Here is a 17,768-nt window from a genome sequence, read left to right as displayed (position 1 = left end):
ATATAGGGTTTAGGGCGGTAATTCGGACACAGCCCACGTCTTTAGTTTAATGCTTGTCAAAGAACTGACAGTCACACGGGGCCTTTTGTGTGTAATAAACTACTTTAAGTAACGATTTTTGTGAGATTCTTGCATGATGTTTAACTATAAGCATTGATTAAATCTCGCATTGATGTATTAAAGCTGTGGAGTTGACACTTTCACCATTTTCACTAAAAACTATTGTCGCAACCGACTTGATTGATGGCCGTTTTCTCAGTACCGTCCACCCCAACCGATGTGATCATAGCTGCTCTTTTATCTGACATCCCAACTCCTTGCGTTGGTTCATCCTGTTTCCACCCTTCAAAAGGTGCATTCTGAATACCCACAGGCTAAAGAGATAACAATGTACAGAATGTGGTTTTATCCGATTTGGAATACATGAAAGAACTAGTATTCAATACTTATATTTCCAGTGACATGAACGTTTGATGTAGAGGATGATGCTTTGAGAGACGTGTGTGGCTCTTAAAAGAGCCGTTGTGTTGTTGGTGGATCATTAAGGATCTACTTGGTCTTGGCGGGCTTCTCGGTCTTCTTGGGCAGCAGCACCGCCTGGATGTTGGGCAGCACGCCGCCCTGAGCGATGGTGACTCCGCCCAGCAGCTTGTTGAGCTCCTCGTCGTTGCGGACAGCCAGCTGCAGGTGACGGGGGATGATCCTGGTCTTCTTGTTGTCGCGGGCGGCGTTTCCGGCCAGCTCCAGGATCTCAGCGGTCAGATACTCCAGCACGGCGGCCAGGTACACGGGGGCTCCGGCTCCCACACGCTCCGCATAGTTGCCTTTGCGCAACAGTCTGTGGACACGACCCACGGGGAACTGCAGCCCAGCGCGGGAGGAGCGAGTCTTTGCCTTAGCACGGGCTTTTCCGCCGGTCTTTCCACGTCCAGACATGTTTTAAGTTCTTTTCAGGTTCTACACAGAAGAGAAAGTGAGCTGCAGAGTCGCTCTGCCTCCTTTAAATGGTCGCGAGCGTAGGTCGGTTTCCTGCCAGACCAATCAGAGGACAGGCTTCCAGCAGAGCAGCGGGAGGAGTCCGCTCTGAAAATAAGCGGTCTTTTCGAACAGATCTGGGTCCAATCAGCGGCTTTCATTCGGGCGCGAGGCGTCTCGTTGAGCTGCAGGAAGAGCCGCTGTCCAATCAGGACCCGGAGCTGGGAAGCTGCGTCAGTTTCTCGGCGGCTTTAAGAGCAGCGAGACTCCGCTGCTGTAGCAGATAATTCTGTAAAGACAGACGAGTCAGTAAAATGGCCAGAACAAAGCAGACCGCCCGTAAATCTACTGGAGGCAAAGCTCCGAGGAAGCAGCTGGCCACCAAGGCTGCCCGTAAGAGCGCCCCGGCCACCGGAGGAGTGAAGAAGCCTCACCGTTACCGTCCCGGTACCGTGGCTCTCCGTGAGATCCGTCGTTACCAGAAATCCACCGAGCTGCTGATCCGCAAGCTGCCCTTCCAGCGGCTGGTGAGAGAAATCGCTCAGGACTTCAAGACCGACCTGCGCTTCCAGAGCTCTGCTGTCATGGCTCTGCAGGAGGCAAGCGAGGCTTACCTGGTGGGGCTCTTCGAGGACACCAACCTGTGCGCCATCCACGCCAAGAGGGTCACCATCATGCCCAAAGACATCCAGCTGGCCCGCCGCATCCGTGGGGAGAGAGCTTAAACACCCCCTAACTCAAAGCAACACAACGGCTCTTTTAAGAGCCAACAAAACATCTGCAGAGTTCCTGATCCACTCACACAACATATTAATATCTTTGTTTTTCACATGAACTAGATTACGAGTTGCAGTTTTGCTTTAATCTTATATTGCATCATGTTTAATGCTTTTATTTGTTTTTTTATAACAGCATAGAGAATTATATTGCTCTGATGCCATGACTTCCCTGTTTCATATGACAAACACTTTGAATCTTGAATTTCTCAATTGGATGCACAAGCTAATTTATTGTATGATGAACTCTGGGTAGCTCTTGTTTCATTCATTGTTCTATAGATATCCATTTTGCATTAACTTCACCTGTATTTAAATATGTTTTAATACTTGAACCAGATGACTTAATTTATAAAATTTCTGCTCTAAACATGTTTTGCTTTCAGGCTGGTTACTTGCTGTTTTATTGTAGGTATTTTTTCCATGTGTTGTGTTCTATCTGATTACAAAGTAAGAATTTGAATGCACTGAGAACGTTGCTTCTTTATTATGCCAATAAACACTTTGAGTCTTGAACTTCCAAATTGTCTGCCCAAAAGTTGTTCTGGTTCGGAGGGAGGGCTTTAAAGTGTAAATACACCATAGTTGTGTCCAAGATCCTTCACTACTGTAACTCACTACGTAGCGCACTGTGTGTATACGTAGTGTGTTCGCCTTTTTGTGGTGCTGTCCGAATCTATAATTCCAAAATCGAGAGTCCCTGCGAAAAAAACAGTGATGCAAACTAGACTGGTGAATATGGACCACAATGCATTGTGTTTGAACAGTTTTTTCAAAGAAAAGCAACACAATGGCTCTTTTAAGATCCAACAAAACATCTGCAGAACTCCTGATCCGCTCATTGAACATTTTATTGTGAATTGTTTTTTTTGTATTTTCTTATTGATACATGAACCAGATTGCTTTAAACTTATATTCATGTTTCCTACTAATTTTTCTTTTTTGCACTCCAGTATATTTTTATGTGAATTGTATGACTTCTTACGTAAGATCCATCCATCCTCCTTGCGTTGATCCGGGTCGCGGGGACAGCAGTCTCCGGGACCCCGAGGTGTTCCCAGGCTAACTGAGAGATGTAGTCTCTCCAGCGTGTCCTGGGTCTTCCCCGGGGCCCCCACCCAGTGTGACATGCCTAGAACACCTCTGTTAGATGTCAACATTAAGTAAATGAGATGCTCTAAGTCCTAATGGCGCAACATCAAGACCAAAAGTTTCTGTGCAGGAACCTCCTCGGGTTCAATAACTTGAAGAGGTTCCCTGAAATTTGATGGGCAGTAGATGGGACAGCTCAGTCCATCTGTACCTCCTAGAATATTTCCCATTTGTTCCAACACACAAGTCCTTGGTAGAGCTTTTCCAGCATTACTTTCTCCTCTTGAAGATGGATTAAGTGAGAGGATGAAAGGCAATTTGAGGCAGATCAGAGAAAGCTGCAGCAGTTTGTCTGTAGGCATCAGTCTGGATGCAGACATGCTAACTCTGCACTTGTGAAGTGAGATGATGGTTAACAAATGTCCTATTTGGAAGTTGAAAAATAAATTGAGAAGTTTTTAATCATGATTGGAGTTACTGGACAAACAAACTAATGAGGCAGGCTTTACTTTAAGATAAAATAATTGATCTGTCTTTTAACTGGAAGAGATGAACCAGACCTGGATCACAGAATGATAACGGGGTGAAAATCAAAAGTGAAAATCAAGCTTGGGCCAGTTCTTTGGCGTGTTTCACTTTAAAAGACCAGCTTTGAATATTGTCAGATCTTTTGTATAAACATTCTCAATGGTCTTTTATATACGAATGTGCAGGGTTTTTTTTTTTTACACAAAATCGAAAACTAGTGGTTTTCTAGAACATAGTTTCTGTAGAGTGTAGAGTTCATTATAAATTCTCCTCTGAGTTGTGGGCAGGACCACCAACCCCACCCACCTTCCCCTCTCCATTGCTGAGAGCTGTTTATTCTCTTTCCTGCTAGCTTACAGCCGTCACACTTCCAAGCCTGTGGAAGTGTGACGGCTGTAAGCTAGCTGGGAAGAAGCCTGTGGCCCTCTAAATGTAGCTTCTACGTCACAACTACAAGCTTTTTCAAACAGCATTTTTTTTGTCTGCTTGTGATTCACAAATATTTGAATAAAGCTTTTATTTTTTTGTCCTCCATCACCAGAATAATGCTACAAAAACATGTTATAAACACCAAAAACACAATTTTCATTGGAGTGAGTCTTTAAAGTCCAGGTATGAGAAAGTAAAAACTCTATACTCTTATTGCATCACGTCTTCACTTTTTGTTTTTGTTTCGATACCTTTTATTTTGAAGGGTTGAGGCGGAAGTGGAGTGGAAACCCCAACATCTCCTGTGATGCTGAGGAGAGAGCATCCTCCTCCGCGCACAGGCCGTGTGTTTTGGTAGAATGCTAGAGGAAACAAACACATCCCACCATATTTTGAAATAGCTCTTATTCTATCTCCGCAAATCCTCCGGTTCCTGCGGTACTTATGACACGCTGAGCCCAGAATATGGTGGATTTGTCCGAAGGGACTGTCGTCTCGCCGGGACGCAGCAGACACTCCGGCTCGAGCAACAACGGAAGGAAAACGTCCAAAAAGTCACGAACGAAACGAGGCAAACGAGGCAGAAGACGGCGGAGTAAAAAGAACCGAAACAACAAAACCCCGCCGCCGTTTTTACCGCCGGAGGTAGCTATCCCGTGTTAGCTTGAGGATTAACCGCGAAATCTGACTAAGCTAGCCGGCTATGCTAGGTTAGGCTCCGTTTGTTGACACACTTTGTGTCCGATTTGTACCTAAAATAAGGTAAATATTTATCTTTATAACTGTAAATAGTATTCGCTCCTTTGCATTCAAAGTATAGGTGCTTGGTGTCTCTATAATTAGCTTAATGACGTCTTTATAATGCGACACAAAGGGCGTAAATAAAAATAAATTTGAGTTCTGGCTTTAATACATGTTAATTTTAAATTCCCACCACTTTATTTGCACATATGTGAGATTTTCTGACGTCTACAACTCTAAGCAGCATAAATGCTAGAGGACTTGGTTTATTATTTACTAAAAAAAACAAAATTAAACTTGATCAAACAGAATAATATGGTCTAAAGAAGCAAATAAAAAGTAAAAGAAGATACACTTCTATGTACACATCCACATCCGTATTTAAACATCATAAAGTGGATAAGACATTGAATCCACTAAATGTAAATGTTTCTTAAAAAAAGTTTAATTACTTTCTTAAATTAGTTCGATTAAGAAAATGGATATAATCCCACCTTTTTTGTATTTGTCTATTTTATTTACATAGTTTTCATAATTGCTAAATTCTTTTTAAGGTTATTTATACTTTACTAGTCCAACTTCAGATCATTTAACACATCCATTTGTATTAAACTATCAATAACAATGATGAATAGCTTGTTGATTACTTTAGAAAGTAGGTAGCTGCATGGTAAATGTTACCTAACTACATTATATTTACATTTAAAATGAATCTACTTATGACTTTTTATTTTATTCTTGTTCCCCTTTTTTTTCTCTGCAATGCTGCTACCATTTATTTTCAGCATAAGACCAGTGTCATTGTTGGCAGAGAAATGAATAAAAATGGTCATTTCCATCCACTTTAAAGGTTTCTGCTAATGTCTTATTTTAGTTTTGACCATAAACCACAATAATGCGTCTGCACAGCTGCTGTATTGAAAAGTTTAATTAATAGTTGCTGTGGTGACGGTAAAAGTCTGACATTATACATCAGTTCAAAGGTCATAGGTAAAAGACGGCAAACATTTAATTCAACTTAGATGTATTTCGATATGTTTCCATGATTCTATAAGTTTTAGTTTCAGATTTATTGAAAGTGTTATTCAGTATCTGAGTAGTTTCCTACAGAGAACCTTTTATTTTTAGTACTGTAGTAGTTTTTTAAATACTATTACCTGCCTAATAATATCAACAGCAGTAATGATGATGCGTTCGTGGTTTTCTTCACTCTCTTTGCTCCGGTTCTTCCTAAAGGATTGGTTAGTTTCTTATTAAAAAGCAAAACATTAATTTTTGTTTGTCTTAAGGTCAGCTGAGACTTCTTTGAAAATCTCTTTGCTTCTAATAAATGTTGTCTTTCATCCTTTTGCTTCCAGGCTGAAGAAGGAAACATTGAATATAAGGTAACTCTTCATTTTTTAATTATTTGAATCTTCTACACTGAAATCAAACTTTAAAATAGAGAAAGGTTGTCAGAGGAGGTCACTGCCAATCAAATCATTTCACCTTTTCCTTCCATGTTTACACAAATAGAAAAAAAACAACAATATTTAACAGACTTTCCTATAAAAGGTCAAAAACAATCATGGAGAGCAGCTGCTTAAGCTTCTTCCTGAAGCACATTTACATTTTTTTACACAGTTTCTGCAATTCTGTTCATTTTTTTCTAATAAAGCTTCAGATTACAACCAAAGATAACCGTGAAGAATGACTGTAAATGAGAATTTCTATAGAGCTGTAGATAATTCCTTTCTGTCCAATAAACTAAAATTATATTAAAAAAAATCAAGTTTAAATCACTTATATGTTGTTTACTTTGCAAAAATAACTTTTAAATAAACAAACTTAGATAAATATATCTTTTTTTTGTATTTACTGACATTGATTTAGAGAAAACAGTGGGGAGGGTAGACAGTAACTAAATCTGGATTATAAATAATTGTTGGTTTATAAAATAATTGAAATAAACTCATCAAATTGGTAAAGCTGAAGTCTTGACCATCTGCTTTCCTCGTGTTTCTGCCGTCATCCTCAGTTGAAGTTGGTCAACCCCACTCAGTACCGCTTTGAGCATCTGGCCACTCAGCTGAAATGGCGTCTGCAGGAAGGTCGCGGCGAGGCCGTCTACCAGATCGGAGTGGAAGACAACGGCCTGCTGGTCGGCCTGACCGAGGCTGACATGAAGGCCTCCCTCAAGACCTTAAGGAGGATGGCAGAGAAGTAGGTCAAACTTTTCTAAAAAGTTCTACAGACTTTTCCAGTCTCACTCTGAACGCCATTTTGAAAGCGTTCCCTGTGGTCTGTAGCACCTACATCACTACTGCAGGCCTTTTCAAACTGCTTTTTTTTTCGTTTGCTCCTGATTCACAACGATTTCAATTAAGAAGTACACCAAAATCTGAATTGGTTGAATTTATTGTAACCATTCAACTATTAAAACGTTCATCTCTTTCAGCTTTTTCCAGCTGTGACTTTTGGTCCTTCAAATCCCTGAACTTTTCCAGATATTCCAGGATTTCAAGGATTTTTGCCTCCATTGAAATACACAATCAATGGTGCAGAAATCGCTGGTTCGATACCCGGCGCTGGCATTTTTAACAAAAACATCTTTCCTGTTATTGTGGTTTTTTTAAGGTCAACTTTGATCATTTCTTTATTATTAGTATTATTATTTTTTCCAATTCTTACCCTTTAAGTTTCATTTTCATTCAGCATTTTAGCATTCAACCCTGCACTTTCTTCCGGAAATGCAGCTCCTTCTTGTTCATCTTAATTTTCCTTATCTATAAGTCCTCCATCATCAGAAAAATGCTTTAAAACAGTTTACACAGATGTGGTGTTACTGTTTTTGTTTCACCAGTTTTTCTGCGCGTTTGCTGCCACAGATCTGATTTGTTTCAGGAAATACTAGCAATAGCTTTTCCAAGCATCCGCGTAGTGAATATAAATAATAATAAAAAAAAAAAATGAAACAACTAAAACATTCCTGCATCGTTATAATTAAAGCTGTGAGCAGCCTTGTTGTTGGGCAGAATTTGAACAGGCTTGTGATGTCGTCACGTGTGTTCGGCTAAAAAAAGTTTTTTTTTGGGGTCGGCACAAAGGTTTTTTATTTTAGGAACTGAAGTACAAAACAACCAAGACATTTGCTCCAATTAATGTAAAAGGTTGCATTTATATACATAGTTTTTTTTTTAACAAAAACATCTAAACATTTTTTGATTTTCATAGTATAAAAAGATAGAAAAATTGCTACTTGGATTTTCTTTTTTTTCTTTTTTGGTGTAATTTTATGTCTAGAATGAACTACAAAGTGATTCCTAACAGGGAAAGGGTCAGCAGTTTTTAAGGTGCAGATATGGTGGCAACATGAGGTTTAGAGAAAGAAAGGACCAATAATCTCAATGGTTGAGGGCTAACAAACAGTTGTGCAGCTGTTGTTGTGTGACTGGAACAGGGTTACATTCACAGTTTTCTTTGCTTTGTCCCTGAACTTGGAAGAGTAAATCATAAAAAAACAAAGAAACTGGGACAAACCTAAAGCTTTATGCGGATATTCAGCCATTTCTTGTAAAGAGATCTCAACATTTCATCCCAACCTTTCAGTTTACATCCATTTTTGTGGATTAGCTTAGTTTTTGAAGCATAATCCTTTAAAAGCAGACGTTCAGAAAGGTTTTATGTTTTATTTGTCTGCTGCTCTGCAAGTTAAACACAGGCAAAAGGCTGCCGACTCAAAGCAACCTTAAGACTCAGCAGGTTAGTTGCTTCCAACTTAAATATGTTTGAGTTAAATGGCAACAGAGGCAATCCCAAATAATGACAGCTAACTTAATTTGTGGTGCAAATGTTTTGGGATTTTCTTCCCTTTTTCTTCAGGGTTGGGGCCGACATCACTCTCCTGCGAGAGCGGGAGGTGGACTACGACCTGGACAGGAATACTAGAAGAATCGCCGAAGTGCTGGTCCGGAAAGTTCCAGATGATCAGCAGGTGAGAAACTGGAGAGTCAGGAGATCTTTGGGTTTGGAAATGGGTTCTTTATGTCTACGAAAAGTCGGGGCTTTAGTTCTTTTACATTTTGGCTTCTCTGATGCCAGAATAGCTGCTTTTAGATCTCCTAAAATACAATAAAGTACTTGGCAGCCAAAGACCCAATAGAACATAAACAGATTTTTCTCCATGGTTGACAAAAAAAAAAGCAGCAGAACCTCAATCTGGTGGAGAGTCTTCCTCGGTCCTGAGCCGAGCTGTTTGTGTTCATCAACAGTTCCTGGACCTGCGGGTGGCGGTCCTGGGGAACGTGGACTCTGGGAAGTCCACCCTGCTGGGCGTCCTGACGCAGGGCGAGCTGGATAACGGGCGAGGCCGTGCGCGGCTCAACCTGTTCAGACACCTGCATGAAATCCAGACGGGGCGCACCTCCAGCATCAGCTTTGAGATCCTGGGCTTCAACAGCAAAGGAGAGGTACGCTCATGTGATGAGGCATCCACAGAGGGTGGGAAGTGTCTGATTTTTATGAGAGTTTGGGGCATGTGGGCTGTGTCTTTTTGGGTGGGTGGGTGGGTTGCACCTTAGCCGTTTGGACTCTGAGTGGTGCAATCGTCCCCTGTCGGTAGAATCATCGCGTTCCAGTCATCGTCGTTGCTCGCTGTTCCATTTGCCCGTTCAGAGCTGAGAAAAAAAAGCTTTTGTCTTTTCTGCCCCCTCCACATGGAAACACCATTTATCTGAATATGTTTAAATACAGGCGGAGTGATAAGAATAGTTAGAAACTGCCTTTAACTTTTTTGTTACACTAATAGTTCAAACTTAATTCATTAAGCACGTATCATCATCTCAAAATTATATCACATTTGAAGACGGCATAGTAAACTATTTTCTCTTCCCACACTCCCTTTTTTCTGTGCATGTGTGATCTGCTAAGCATCCATGAGGGCCTCAGAGTTATCTTCATTTCAGTCAAACAACTCTTGCAGAAGAATATTTATTTCACAACATCTTAAGTTGACATTCAATTTTTGATTCACAACTTCGTTTTGGCACAAGGCTCCGTTCAATTCCTTGAGACAATTATTTTTTTCCATACACTTTCGGGTAACAACCCCCGTAACGGAGCCCACAGGTGGAAGCTGGGGAGGAGGGAGGGGCAAAGAATGAGCGCTGAAGGGAAGAGAGAATGAACACCTGACTACACCTGACTTAAATAGGACACTAAACAGGTGGGTTAATTAACTGACCCGCCCAAGGGGTGTAACCTGTAATTCTGCTGAGTGTCTGCCCGAAATGTGACGAGTCGCTATTTTAGCCTTGAAGTGCCTCTCCAGTAATAACCTTTGGGTGTGATTTTCACACCATTGTTCAGTGTGTGATCTTCTGAATATGCAAATGCAGGGTTCTTATACCAAGCCCATCGTCCTGAGCCTCGGTGTTCAGACTTTGAATGCATTCTGTTCACTTGGTCTGTAACCCTTCGTACAACCTCATTTGTGCAGCTTGTACGGAGTAAAACTTCCAAAAAGATAAGTATTGTCTCTGAGTCATTATTAATTCATTTTTGTGTGCAGGAAGCTGTGGGTACAAACCTAAATATTCCTATTTACAGTCCTATTTGGAATGAACAGTTTCCTCACACTGAAGATGGAGGAGAAAGTCACTTTGAACTGTACCTGTTTTGCACAAGCTCTCATTTTTATTTATTTTATGTTTTAAACGTTTACATTTTTAGTGTCAAAGTAATTTATTGTTTCCTCCTAGCCAGGACTCTCTTGAAAAGGAGATTCTTAATCTCAATGGGACATTTCCTGGGTAAATAAAGGTTAAATAAAATCGATAAAGCCCCATAAGAAGGTTTCCACTGATTCTACAGAGACCTGCAGCTGCATTAGAATCAGCTGTTTGAACACTGTGTGCACTGCTTAGAGCACAGCCGCTGATAAACTCCAAACCACTTTGATTGTCTTTAAGTCAAAGAGATATTTTGATCTAAAAGGGGAGATGAGGTCAGGTCGTCCGTTCTCTGTGTTTACGGCGTCTTTTTAAGACGCCTTTTCCATCCACATCCAGGTGGTGAACTACAGCGAGTCACGCACCGCCGAGGAGATCTGCGAGAGCTCCTCCAAGATGATCACTTTCATCGACCTGGCGGGACACCACAAATACCTGAAGACCACCATTTTTGGACTCACCAGCTACTGCCCGGACTTCGCCATGCTGGTAGTGAGCGCCAATACCGGCGTCGGTGAGCTGCACCCGCCCACCCACACATCGTCTGCACCAACTGAGGAGGAAATGTGTATTTCTGTTTTTTATTTTTTTAAAGTTATTTATATGATGGAAATTGTGTTGTAATAAAAATGTCTCCCAAACAAAGAGCTTTTATTTAGTGAACACTGCAGCTGCAGTTATTGAATCCTTCTATCCTGAAACTAATAATAAAGAAAAACATTTTTCACATTTAGCATTAAAGCTTAAGTATATTTAGTTTCTTTTATGTTTTATTTTGATGTACGGTAAACAATTTTTCTGGGAAGTTTGACTAAAAAAAAGACTCAAAGCGACCACTAGGGGGCAGACGTAACCTGCCTATTTTATTTCCATGTTTTGGATAGCATTGATTTTTTTTAATGCTTTTGTTTCCTCTAAACGTATTTTATTTTGCCTGTTCCATAGTAAACATATCTAAAATTGAATTTTTTAGTGTTTTCTATCCAAATGTGCATATTAGTCTGACTCGTATGTGTCTGTAAGTAAGTTATTGGTCCTGTCTGTTTGACCTGCTGTAGTTTGTAAAGTAACACAGAACAGTTCTGTGTTTGTTTATTCATTGGATCTGATTTGAAAAGCAGATCTGAAAAATAATTTATAGTTTTTTTCAATTTGTGAAGGTGATTTTTTTTTTGTTTGAAAATGTTTTAGCAACAATTGTTGTGATGCACAAAGAAAACCTAACAGAGAAGCTTTAAATTCAAGTAGGAAATTGACCGTATCTTCAGTTTATTTATATTATAGCAGTTAACTACAAAGGCCTCAGTGGAAACGTCAGATATCAAAAGTATTCAATCCACGATTATTTGTTAAATCAAACAAAAGACAGCTGAGTTAAATGTTGAGTCTTGTGTGGATTTCAGCGTCTGATGTTAAAGTTCCTCGTCTTTCCTCTCCAGCCGGTACCACTCGGGAGCACCTTGGTCTAGCCATGGCGCTGAAACTTCCCATCTTTATCGTGGTCAGCAAAGTGGACCTTTGTTCTCACGGCACGGTGGAGCGAGCGGTCCGGCAGCTGGAGCGGGTTCTGAAGCAGCCCGGCTGCAACAAGGTCCCGATGGTGGTGTCGAACCCCGACGACGCTGTGACTGCAGCTCAGCAGTTCACCCAGTCCACGTGGTGAGGGCGCTCAGAAGGAGCTCTCCGCCGTTTCAAAAACACGTTTTCAACACTCGGTTCTACGTAAACTTCCCTTGTTTGTGTCTGAGCAGCGTCACGCCCATCTTCACCCTGTCCAGCGTTTCTGGAGAAAACCTGGACCTTCTGAAGGTTTTCCTGAACATCCTCCCTCCACTCAGCAACAGCAAGGAGCAAGAGGAGCTGATGCAGCAGCTCACGGAGTTCCAGGTACACCAGAAACACTCACACAAAGTCCCGTTGTCCTGCGCCGCGCCACGGAAAAACATAAGGAAGAGTAGGCCCAAAGGTATGAAACAGAAAACGCCTTCTTCGGTGTTTGGTGCCAAAAGGGATTTTTTTTATTTCTTCAGAAAATGTTTAGGGTAATATATTTCATAAATAATGTAATTTAATGGAAGAGCCTAAAGTTTCTTCCTGTGATAAAGGTTTTAAAGGAAAACTAAACTGGGTAACATAAAAGTCCTTCCTCGAGGCAGGCGGACCGGAACAAAACCTGGACTTGAACTGGCAGCTCACAGTTATGTTAATTATGGTATATTTTTGCCCCACGGTTGCTAATCCGACCTCGCTGGCTTAACGGCTGCTGCTCACTCTCCCCCTCTGCCCGTCACGCTGGTCAGAGCTGCAGGTGACAAAATTATCTAAAAGAAAACAACTTTTTTTTCAAAGTGGTAGCTTTTCTGTTAGTTTTATCTCTATAGCAACTATTTTATGTTTTGGTCACCTAGCGGTGACGAACAGGTCTGTGTCATTTTTAGAAGAATCGGCAAACATAAACTTCAGGATTTCCTTGGCAACAGGGGATTTTTATTAACCACATGGTCACATGGTCTTGTTCAGCTTCAGCCAAAGATTGGCGTCTTAAATTTTCACAGAATTCTAGTAAGAAATTTGTGAACAACAGGGAAACGCCACATTTGCGAGCTCGCCACGGTAATGGCGGTTCAAAATTGACAAACTTTTAAATCAACACTTGTTCCCTAAAAGCTTCTTAATGATGCTCGAGGAGTTAGAAGGCCGTAGATCAAAGGGAAATTTTTATTTTTTAAAATTCAAGATGGCGTCTTCATGCCGAGGTCAAAGGTCAACAAAACTTCAGTTGTGGTTGTAGACTTGAACAAAAGTTTCCTATTTCCTCCCCCCTATTTAATTAAAATGCGAAAATAGCCCAAAATGACGGTTGTGTCTGATTTTCTTCCCTACTCACGACATAGTGCACTATATTGTGCGTTCTCCATTTTGTAGTGCTGTCTGAATCTGCAATTACAAAATCCAGTGCCCTAGAAATTTCCCAGAAGTCTTTGCTAAAAACCAGTGTACACAGATGCTCACTAGATTGGCGAATATAGACCACAATGCATTTCATCGGAACATTTTTTTGCCCTAACAATGTATTTAAATGTATCCCCAACACATTTGTTTTGCTAGATGGCTTTGAAATACCTTTTGAGATGCATAAGAGATTGTGGCCCCATTCCTTTTTTTCCTGCTGTGATGTCATCGTTTTCCGTGTATTCTAGCAAATACTGGTGAGTTTTTGAGGATGTGGTGGGATGGAATTTCGCTCAAAGCCACCGTAAGAAAGACGATTGGTGAAAACAACAACCTGCTCCTTCAGTCTGGCACTGCTGCGGGACAGAATAACTAGTACTTAGTTGAGTTGTTGAGTTCTCCACTGTTTGTGTGTTTGGAGGTGGATGAGATCTACTCGGTTCCTGATGTCGGGACCGTGGTTGGAGGAACTCTGTACAGGTGAGAAAAACCTTTGTTTGTCTTTGGAAAAGGCACAGAAGGTACGGCAGAGATGTGTGGATAACAAAAGCATCGACATTTTCTGTTCAAATCAAAGTCAAATCCAGATTTAAACAGATTTAAGTGGTGGTCCAAACACGGATGCCGGATAATTCCGTGCACATTTGCCCCGACAGGTAAAAGTCTGGTCTCTACACATGATTTGCCCGCTCGGGAACACATGCGTGTTGTGTGTTTCAGTGGCGTGTGTCGGGAGGGCGAGCGCCTGGTGGTGGGTCCAACGGACGAGGGCCGTTTCCTGCGTCTGAAGGTGGGCAGCATCCAGAGGAACCGCTCGGCCTGCAGGCTCCTGAGGGCGGGACAGGCTGCCACTCTGGCTCTGGGGAACTTTGACCGCTCACTGCTGCGTAAGGTCAGAGGTCACCTGACCAAACACGTGGAACGCTATTCAAAGAAAGAAAAGCGTCGAGATCAGGGGTGCCTAATATATCGATTGCGATCGATGGGTCGATCGTGGGCCATCTAATGAATAACCAAAAAGATCGTATAAAGTGTTCCCTCATTATATTACGGTTCACCTTTCACATTCTTTCCGTTCCACAGATCGTTTTCAGCCCAACTTTGCATGCTTTTATTCTTTTAAACAGCACTCTGTGTTCTGCGTCCGGATTGGCTGTCGATTAAGTCAATCAGTCTGTCCTGCGTCTCCTACAGACGCTGCTTCAGATTTTTCCTTTTTTACTATAAAACTGGACAAATTTTTCTATGAAGGTTTAAAAGTGTGTAAAGTTTGGATTGAGCGGTTCCGTAATCCCATCGCAGGTTATTTTTAGAACCAAACTCCTGTAATAAACAAGGATACTGTATCTACAGTGCATGTATAGATAACTAGTTTGTAGTATGCATGCTGAAGAGGTCTGGCCACCTCTCTTCTGGATGATTTAAAGCAGCATGTTTTATTGTTTTGAATGTTTTTTTTCTTTAAAAAACAATTTTTTCGTTTGCAAAACAAATGTTTTGGCATGGTTTGCTTTTTTCCCATCCTTGATTTTGCTCACATAAGTTTCAGTTTAGCGTGACAAAGCTGCCGTCATGGTGGTGGCATAAATATCACTCCATGCAACCGGAGCTTAAAGCGGCTGCAGATATTTTACAGAGGAGGGAAATAAACTTTACCCTGAAAAGTTAAGGCCGACCAAACTCAGCCTCGTACAGACCGGTCCATAAAGAAAGTTGTCTGACACTAAACCTTAAAATAGAATCACAATTGTTGTCCTTATCTTAAAAAAAGCGCTAAAAAAGTTTTCTTATGTTGTAAAAACTGACATTTTGGCAGCTTGATGGCGTTTTTACGACTTTCTTTTACAAAATTCTGGAAACATGAAGCTCTCCCATCAGGTTGAAGGTTTTGTTTTTGGTGGTTGCAGGGCATGGTCATGGTCAGCCCCAAGATGAACCCAACCATCTGCTGTCAGTTCGAAGCCGCCATCGTCCTGCTCTTCCACGCTAAGACCTTCCGGCGGGGGTCGCAGGTCACGGTGCACGTCGGGAACGTCAGACAGACGGCCATCGTGGAGCGGCTCCACGGAAAGGTGGGTGTAGCGGTCAGATTCCTCTTGGGTTTGTGGCGCGAGCGCCGAGCGTGACCTGGCGTGTGCGGCCGCAGGAGGAGCTGCGGACGGGCGAGAGGGCCGTCGTCCAGTTCCGCTTCATCAAGCACCCCGAGTACCTGCGGCTCGGAGCCAAGCTGCTGTTCCGGGAGGGCGTCACCAAAGGCATCGGCCACGTCGCGCGCCTGCTGCCCCCCTCCCAGAACCACGACCAGAACCAGAACCGCGACCAGAACCTGCAGGAGTACTGAAGAAGCTTCCCGGCTGAAGCAGATCTTCAGGAGGACGTCGATCTGATTGGGTTTATCTTCCTGCATCCTGCCAGCGTCCTAATCCGCCTTTCCTGGATCTTTGCTTCCATCCACATTCATGCCTGCAGGGTCCAGTAAGTCCATCATCATCATCATCATCCTCCTCCCCCCCCAACAGGCGCTTGTGTCTCAAGTCAAAGCTGGATGACCTGCTGGAGCTGAACTGCGAGGCTTAATCTGATGTTGTGCCACAGACTGATGGAAGAAGCTTCTTGTTTATGGCTGCAGCTGTCGTGAGAAGACAGCTGGATCACTTTAAGGGATTAAAGACTTCGAGGCAGCACAGCGCCGGCTTGTCTTCTGCCGAGGAGTGGAAACAGTTTGCAGATTATCTTCAGAGGGAGATGATGCTTCGATGATGCTTCTGCTTCTTAATCTGAGGTAGATTGCTCTCGTGGTTGATCTTTTGCTGTCAAATTTGCAGACCAGTCTTTTTAAATGTGTTCGCCCTCCAGCTTCCCGTTCATGAATATTTTCCACGGAGAAACTCTGAAGGTGTTTTCAAAACACTTCCCGCACTTTTAAAATCATTTATGCTTTTATTTTGGTAGATTAATATGTGCTAAACTTCAGAGAGTCACACAGTTCCTCGTCATCCTCTAAGCACAGGTTTTAACAGAGGATGTCTCACCTTATTTTGCACAAACAGAAAAAGTCACTGAGGAGTCCAGCGTTAGCCGAGCATCTGCAGGACGTTTTCGCTTTCAGGGTTTGTGCTTTAGGGACGTCTCAGCTGCAGATTTCTGCCAGAGAGTTAACTTGAAGGTCACATGCTGTTTGACCCCAAGTTTTGCTGTCTCATGGTTCTGTCTGAAAAGTGTCAACTGTATACAAGAACTGGACTGAGTGACTCCTCCCCCCTTCACGTTCCAAACAGGAAGTACCCGCCGGCTCCAAGGAGCCAAAGTCCCAGAAGCTTCATGCTACATTTTTTACAGTCCTAATATCTTGAATATTCATGGAATTTTCGACGTTTAGTTGTTGATTTTTTTAACCGCAGCTCTTCATTTCCATCCTTTTTTGTTACGTTGGACACATCAGCAGCTTCACGATGTTTTTTTTAAGATCCATTTGTGGAATAGTTTGGACAAATCTTTTTTTTTTTATCTTTTAGAAGTAAGAGACTGTTCACGGCAATTTGAGACGTACCCGTTCCAGAGCGTGCAGATGTTTCAGACGTTGTTTCGTAGAAGCACAGAAAACATCTTAAAGACTATTTTTGGATGGATTGCAGTGCTGCTCCTCTGTGACGACATTTCTGTGAGCTTCAGTGGTGAATCCTGCACGTTTTCAACCAAACTCTTTTCTTATTGTGTTTAAAGTCAGATTTTTCTGAGACAAAACAATGTTCTACAGATTTAGATGATAATTTAGGTGGTTTTATTTATATTTATCTATACATAATGAATGATAGTTTTCTTCTGGTCCTAATCTTTGCATGAAGCAGCCTCTGGTTAACGAATCATCCTGTAAACTTGTACTGTGTTGAACATATAGTGTTTTCTCTCTACAGCCTTACATTCAGTTCAGTGAAATGATAATGCAGCTTAAAAAAAAATCATACCTGTATTTAGTAAATGAATTTCTTCCAGTTTTTCTTTCACGTTTCCTAAGATTTTTTTAAAAAATAAAACGTTTTTTTTTTGTGCGGCACAACCTGACCTGCATGCTCTTTGACCGTCCCACTGCAACGCTCTGAAGCGATAGGATCTTTATTTTTCTTTCTTTCTGTGCAATAGTAAAAGAAAATCTTGAATGTATCTTCCTTGATCCCGTGCAGATTACCGATCAAACGGAGTTTCTTTGCACTTTGTTCTCTGCGTCTGCATGTTTGTTGGAGAGCTGTGGTCTCTGATGTGTGCAGAAAAAATAAAAGAGGTCAGCGTCAGACAACCTCCAGAAAATCCTGCAGCTGAAGCGCAAGTTTGCTTTTCCTGTGCGTCCTTTCACGTCTTAAATAAACTAATGAAATGAAAGAAAAAAGCACATTTAATGTCTTTTTTTTCTGAGTCTTTCCATTTTTAGTTAACCTGTAGATTTATTCCCACTGAACGGAGAATCTCTGATCTTCTCTAGTGGATTCTGAATAGCAATTTGTTTGGAAAACTTTAACATTTTGTTTTTTAAGCTAAAAGAAGGGATATGAAATCGTAATTAAGCATAGCA

The 17,768-nt window shown here is 41.7% G+C and overlaps 3 protein-coding genes across 4 annotated transcripts; 2 read left to right on the top strand and 1 right to left on the bottom strand.

Moving 5' to 3' along the window:
- Positions 1–500: 500 nt before the first annotated feature.
- On the bottom strand, positions 501–979 carry LOC101169170 (histone H2A-like). Its single transcript, XM_004065524.4, has one exon. The coding sequence runs from the start codon at positions 934–936 to the stop codon at positions 550–552; it is 387 nt and encodes a 128-aa protein (XP_004065572.1). The 5' UTR covers positions 937–979; the 3' UTR covers positions 501–549.
- Positions 980–1,202: 223 nt separating this feature from the next.
- LOC101168343 (histone H3) lies at positions 1,203–1,711 on the top strand. Its single transcript, XM_023954394.2, has one exon. The coding sequence runs from the start codon at positions 1,290–1,292 to the stop codon at positions 1,698–1,700; it is 411 nt and encodes a 136-aa protein (XP_023810162.1). The 5' UTR covers positions 1,203–1,289; the 3' UTR covers positions 1,701–1,711.
- Positions 1,712–4,069: 2,358 nt separating this feature from the next.
- gtpbp2b (GTP binding protein 2b) lies at positions 4,070–17,585 on the top strand. Of its 2 annotated transcripts, none has more exons than XM_011479345.4 (12): positions 4,070–4,445; positions 5,900–5,926; positions 6,559–6,743; positions 8,403–8,514; positions 8,792–8,989; positions 10,589–10,763; positions 11,689–11,908; positions 12,001–12,136; positions 13,623–13,681; positions 13,922–14,093; positions 15,109–15,273; positions 15,348–17,585. In XM_011479345.4, the coding sequence occupies exons 1-12, from the start codon at positions 4,266–4,268 to the stop codon at positions 15,540–15,542; spliced, it is 1,824 nt and encodes a 607-aa protein (XP_011477647.1). In that variant the 5' UTR covers positions 4,070–4,265; the 3' UTR covers positions 15,543–17,585. The 2 variants fall into 2 exon arrangements, with proteins under 2 accessions (XP_011477647.1, XP_011477687.1); XM_011479385.4 differs by having other exon boundaries at positions 4,078–4,445; positions 13,922–13,991.
- The last annotated feature ends 183 nt before the right edge of the window (positions 17,586–17,768 follow it).

The sequence above is a fragment of the Oryzias latipes genome, chromosome 1 (assembly GCF_053564925.1).
Source record: "Oryzias latipes strain Hd-rR chromosome 1, Olatipes_Hd-rR_3.1".
Classification (NCBI taxonomy): Eukaryota; Metazoa; Chordata; class Actinopteri; order Beloniformes; family Adrianichthyidae; genus Oryzias; species Oryzias latipes.
Note: the sequence above shows the minus strand (reverse complement) of the source record. Positions and strands in the feature narration are given on the sequence as shown.

Excerpts from the sequence above, each read along its gene's own strand:
- gtpbp2b (XM_011479345.4), top strand. The coding sequence starts at position 4,266 with ATGGTGGATTTGTCCGAAGGGACTGTCGTCTCGCCGGGACGCAGCAGA. Across the intron at positions 8,990-10,588 it reads GCTTCAACAGCAAAGGAGAG|GTGGTGAACTACAGCGAGTC; the intron begins GTACGCTCATGT and ends ATCCACATCCAG. Across the intron at positions 13,682-13,921 it reads GTTGGAGGAACTCTGTACAG|TGGCGTGTGTCGGGAGGGCG; the intron begins GTGAGAAAAACC and ends TGTGTGTTTCAG.
- LOC101169170 (XM_004065524.4), bottom strand. The coding sequence starts at position 936 with ATGTCTGGACGTGGAAAGACCGGCGGAAAAGCCCGTGCTAAGGCAAAG.
- LOC101168343 (XM_023954394.2), top strand. The coding sequence starts at position 1,290 with ATGGCCAGAACAAAGCAGACCGCCCGTAAATCTACTGGAGGCAAAGCT.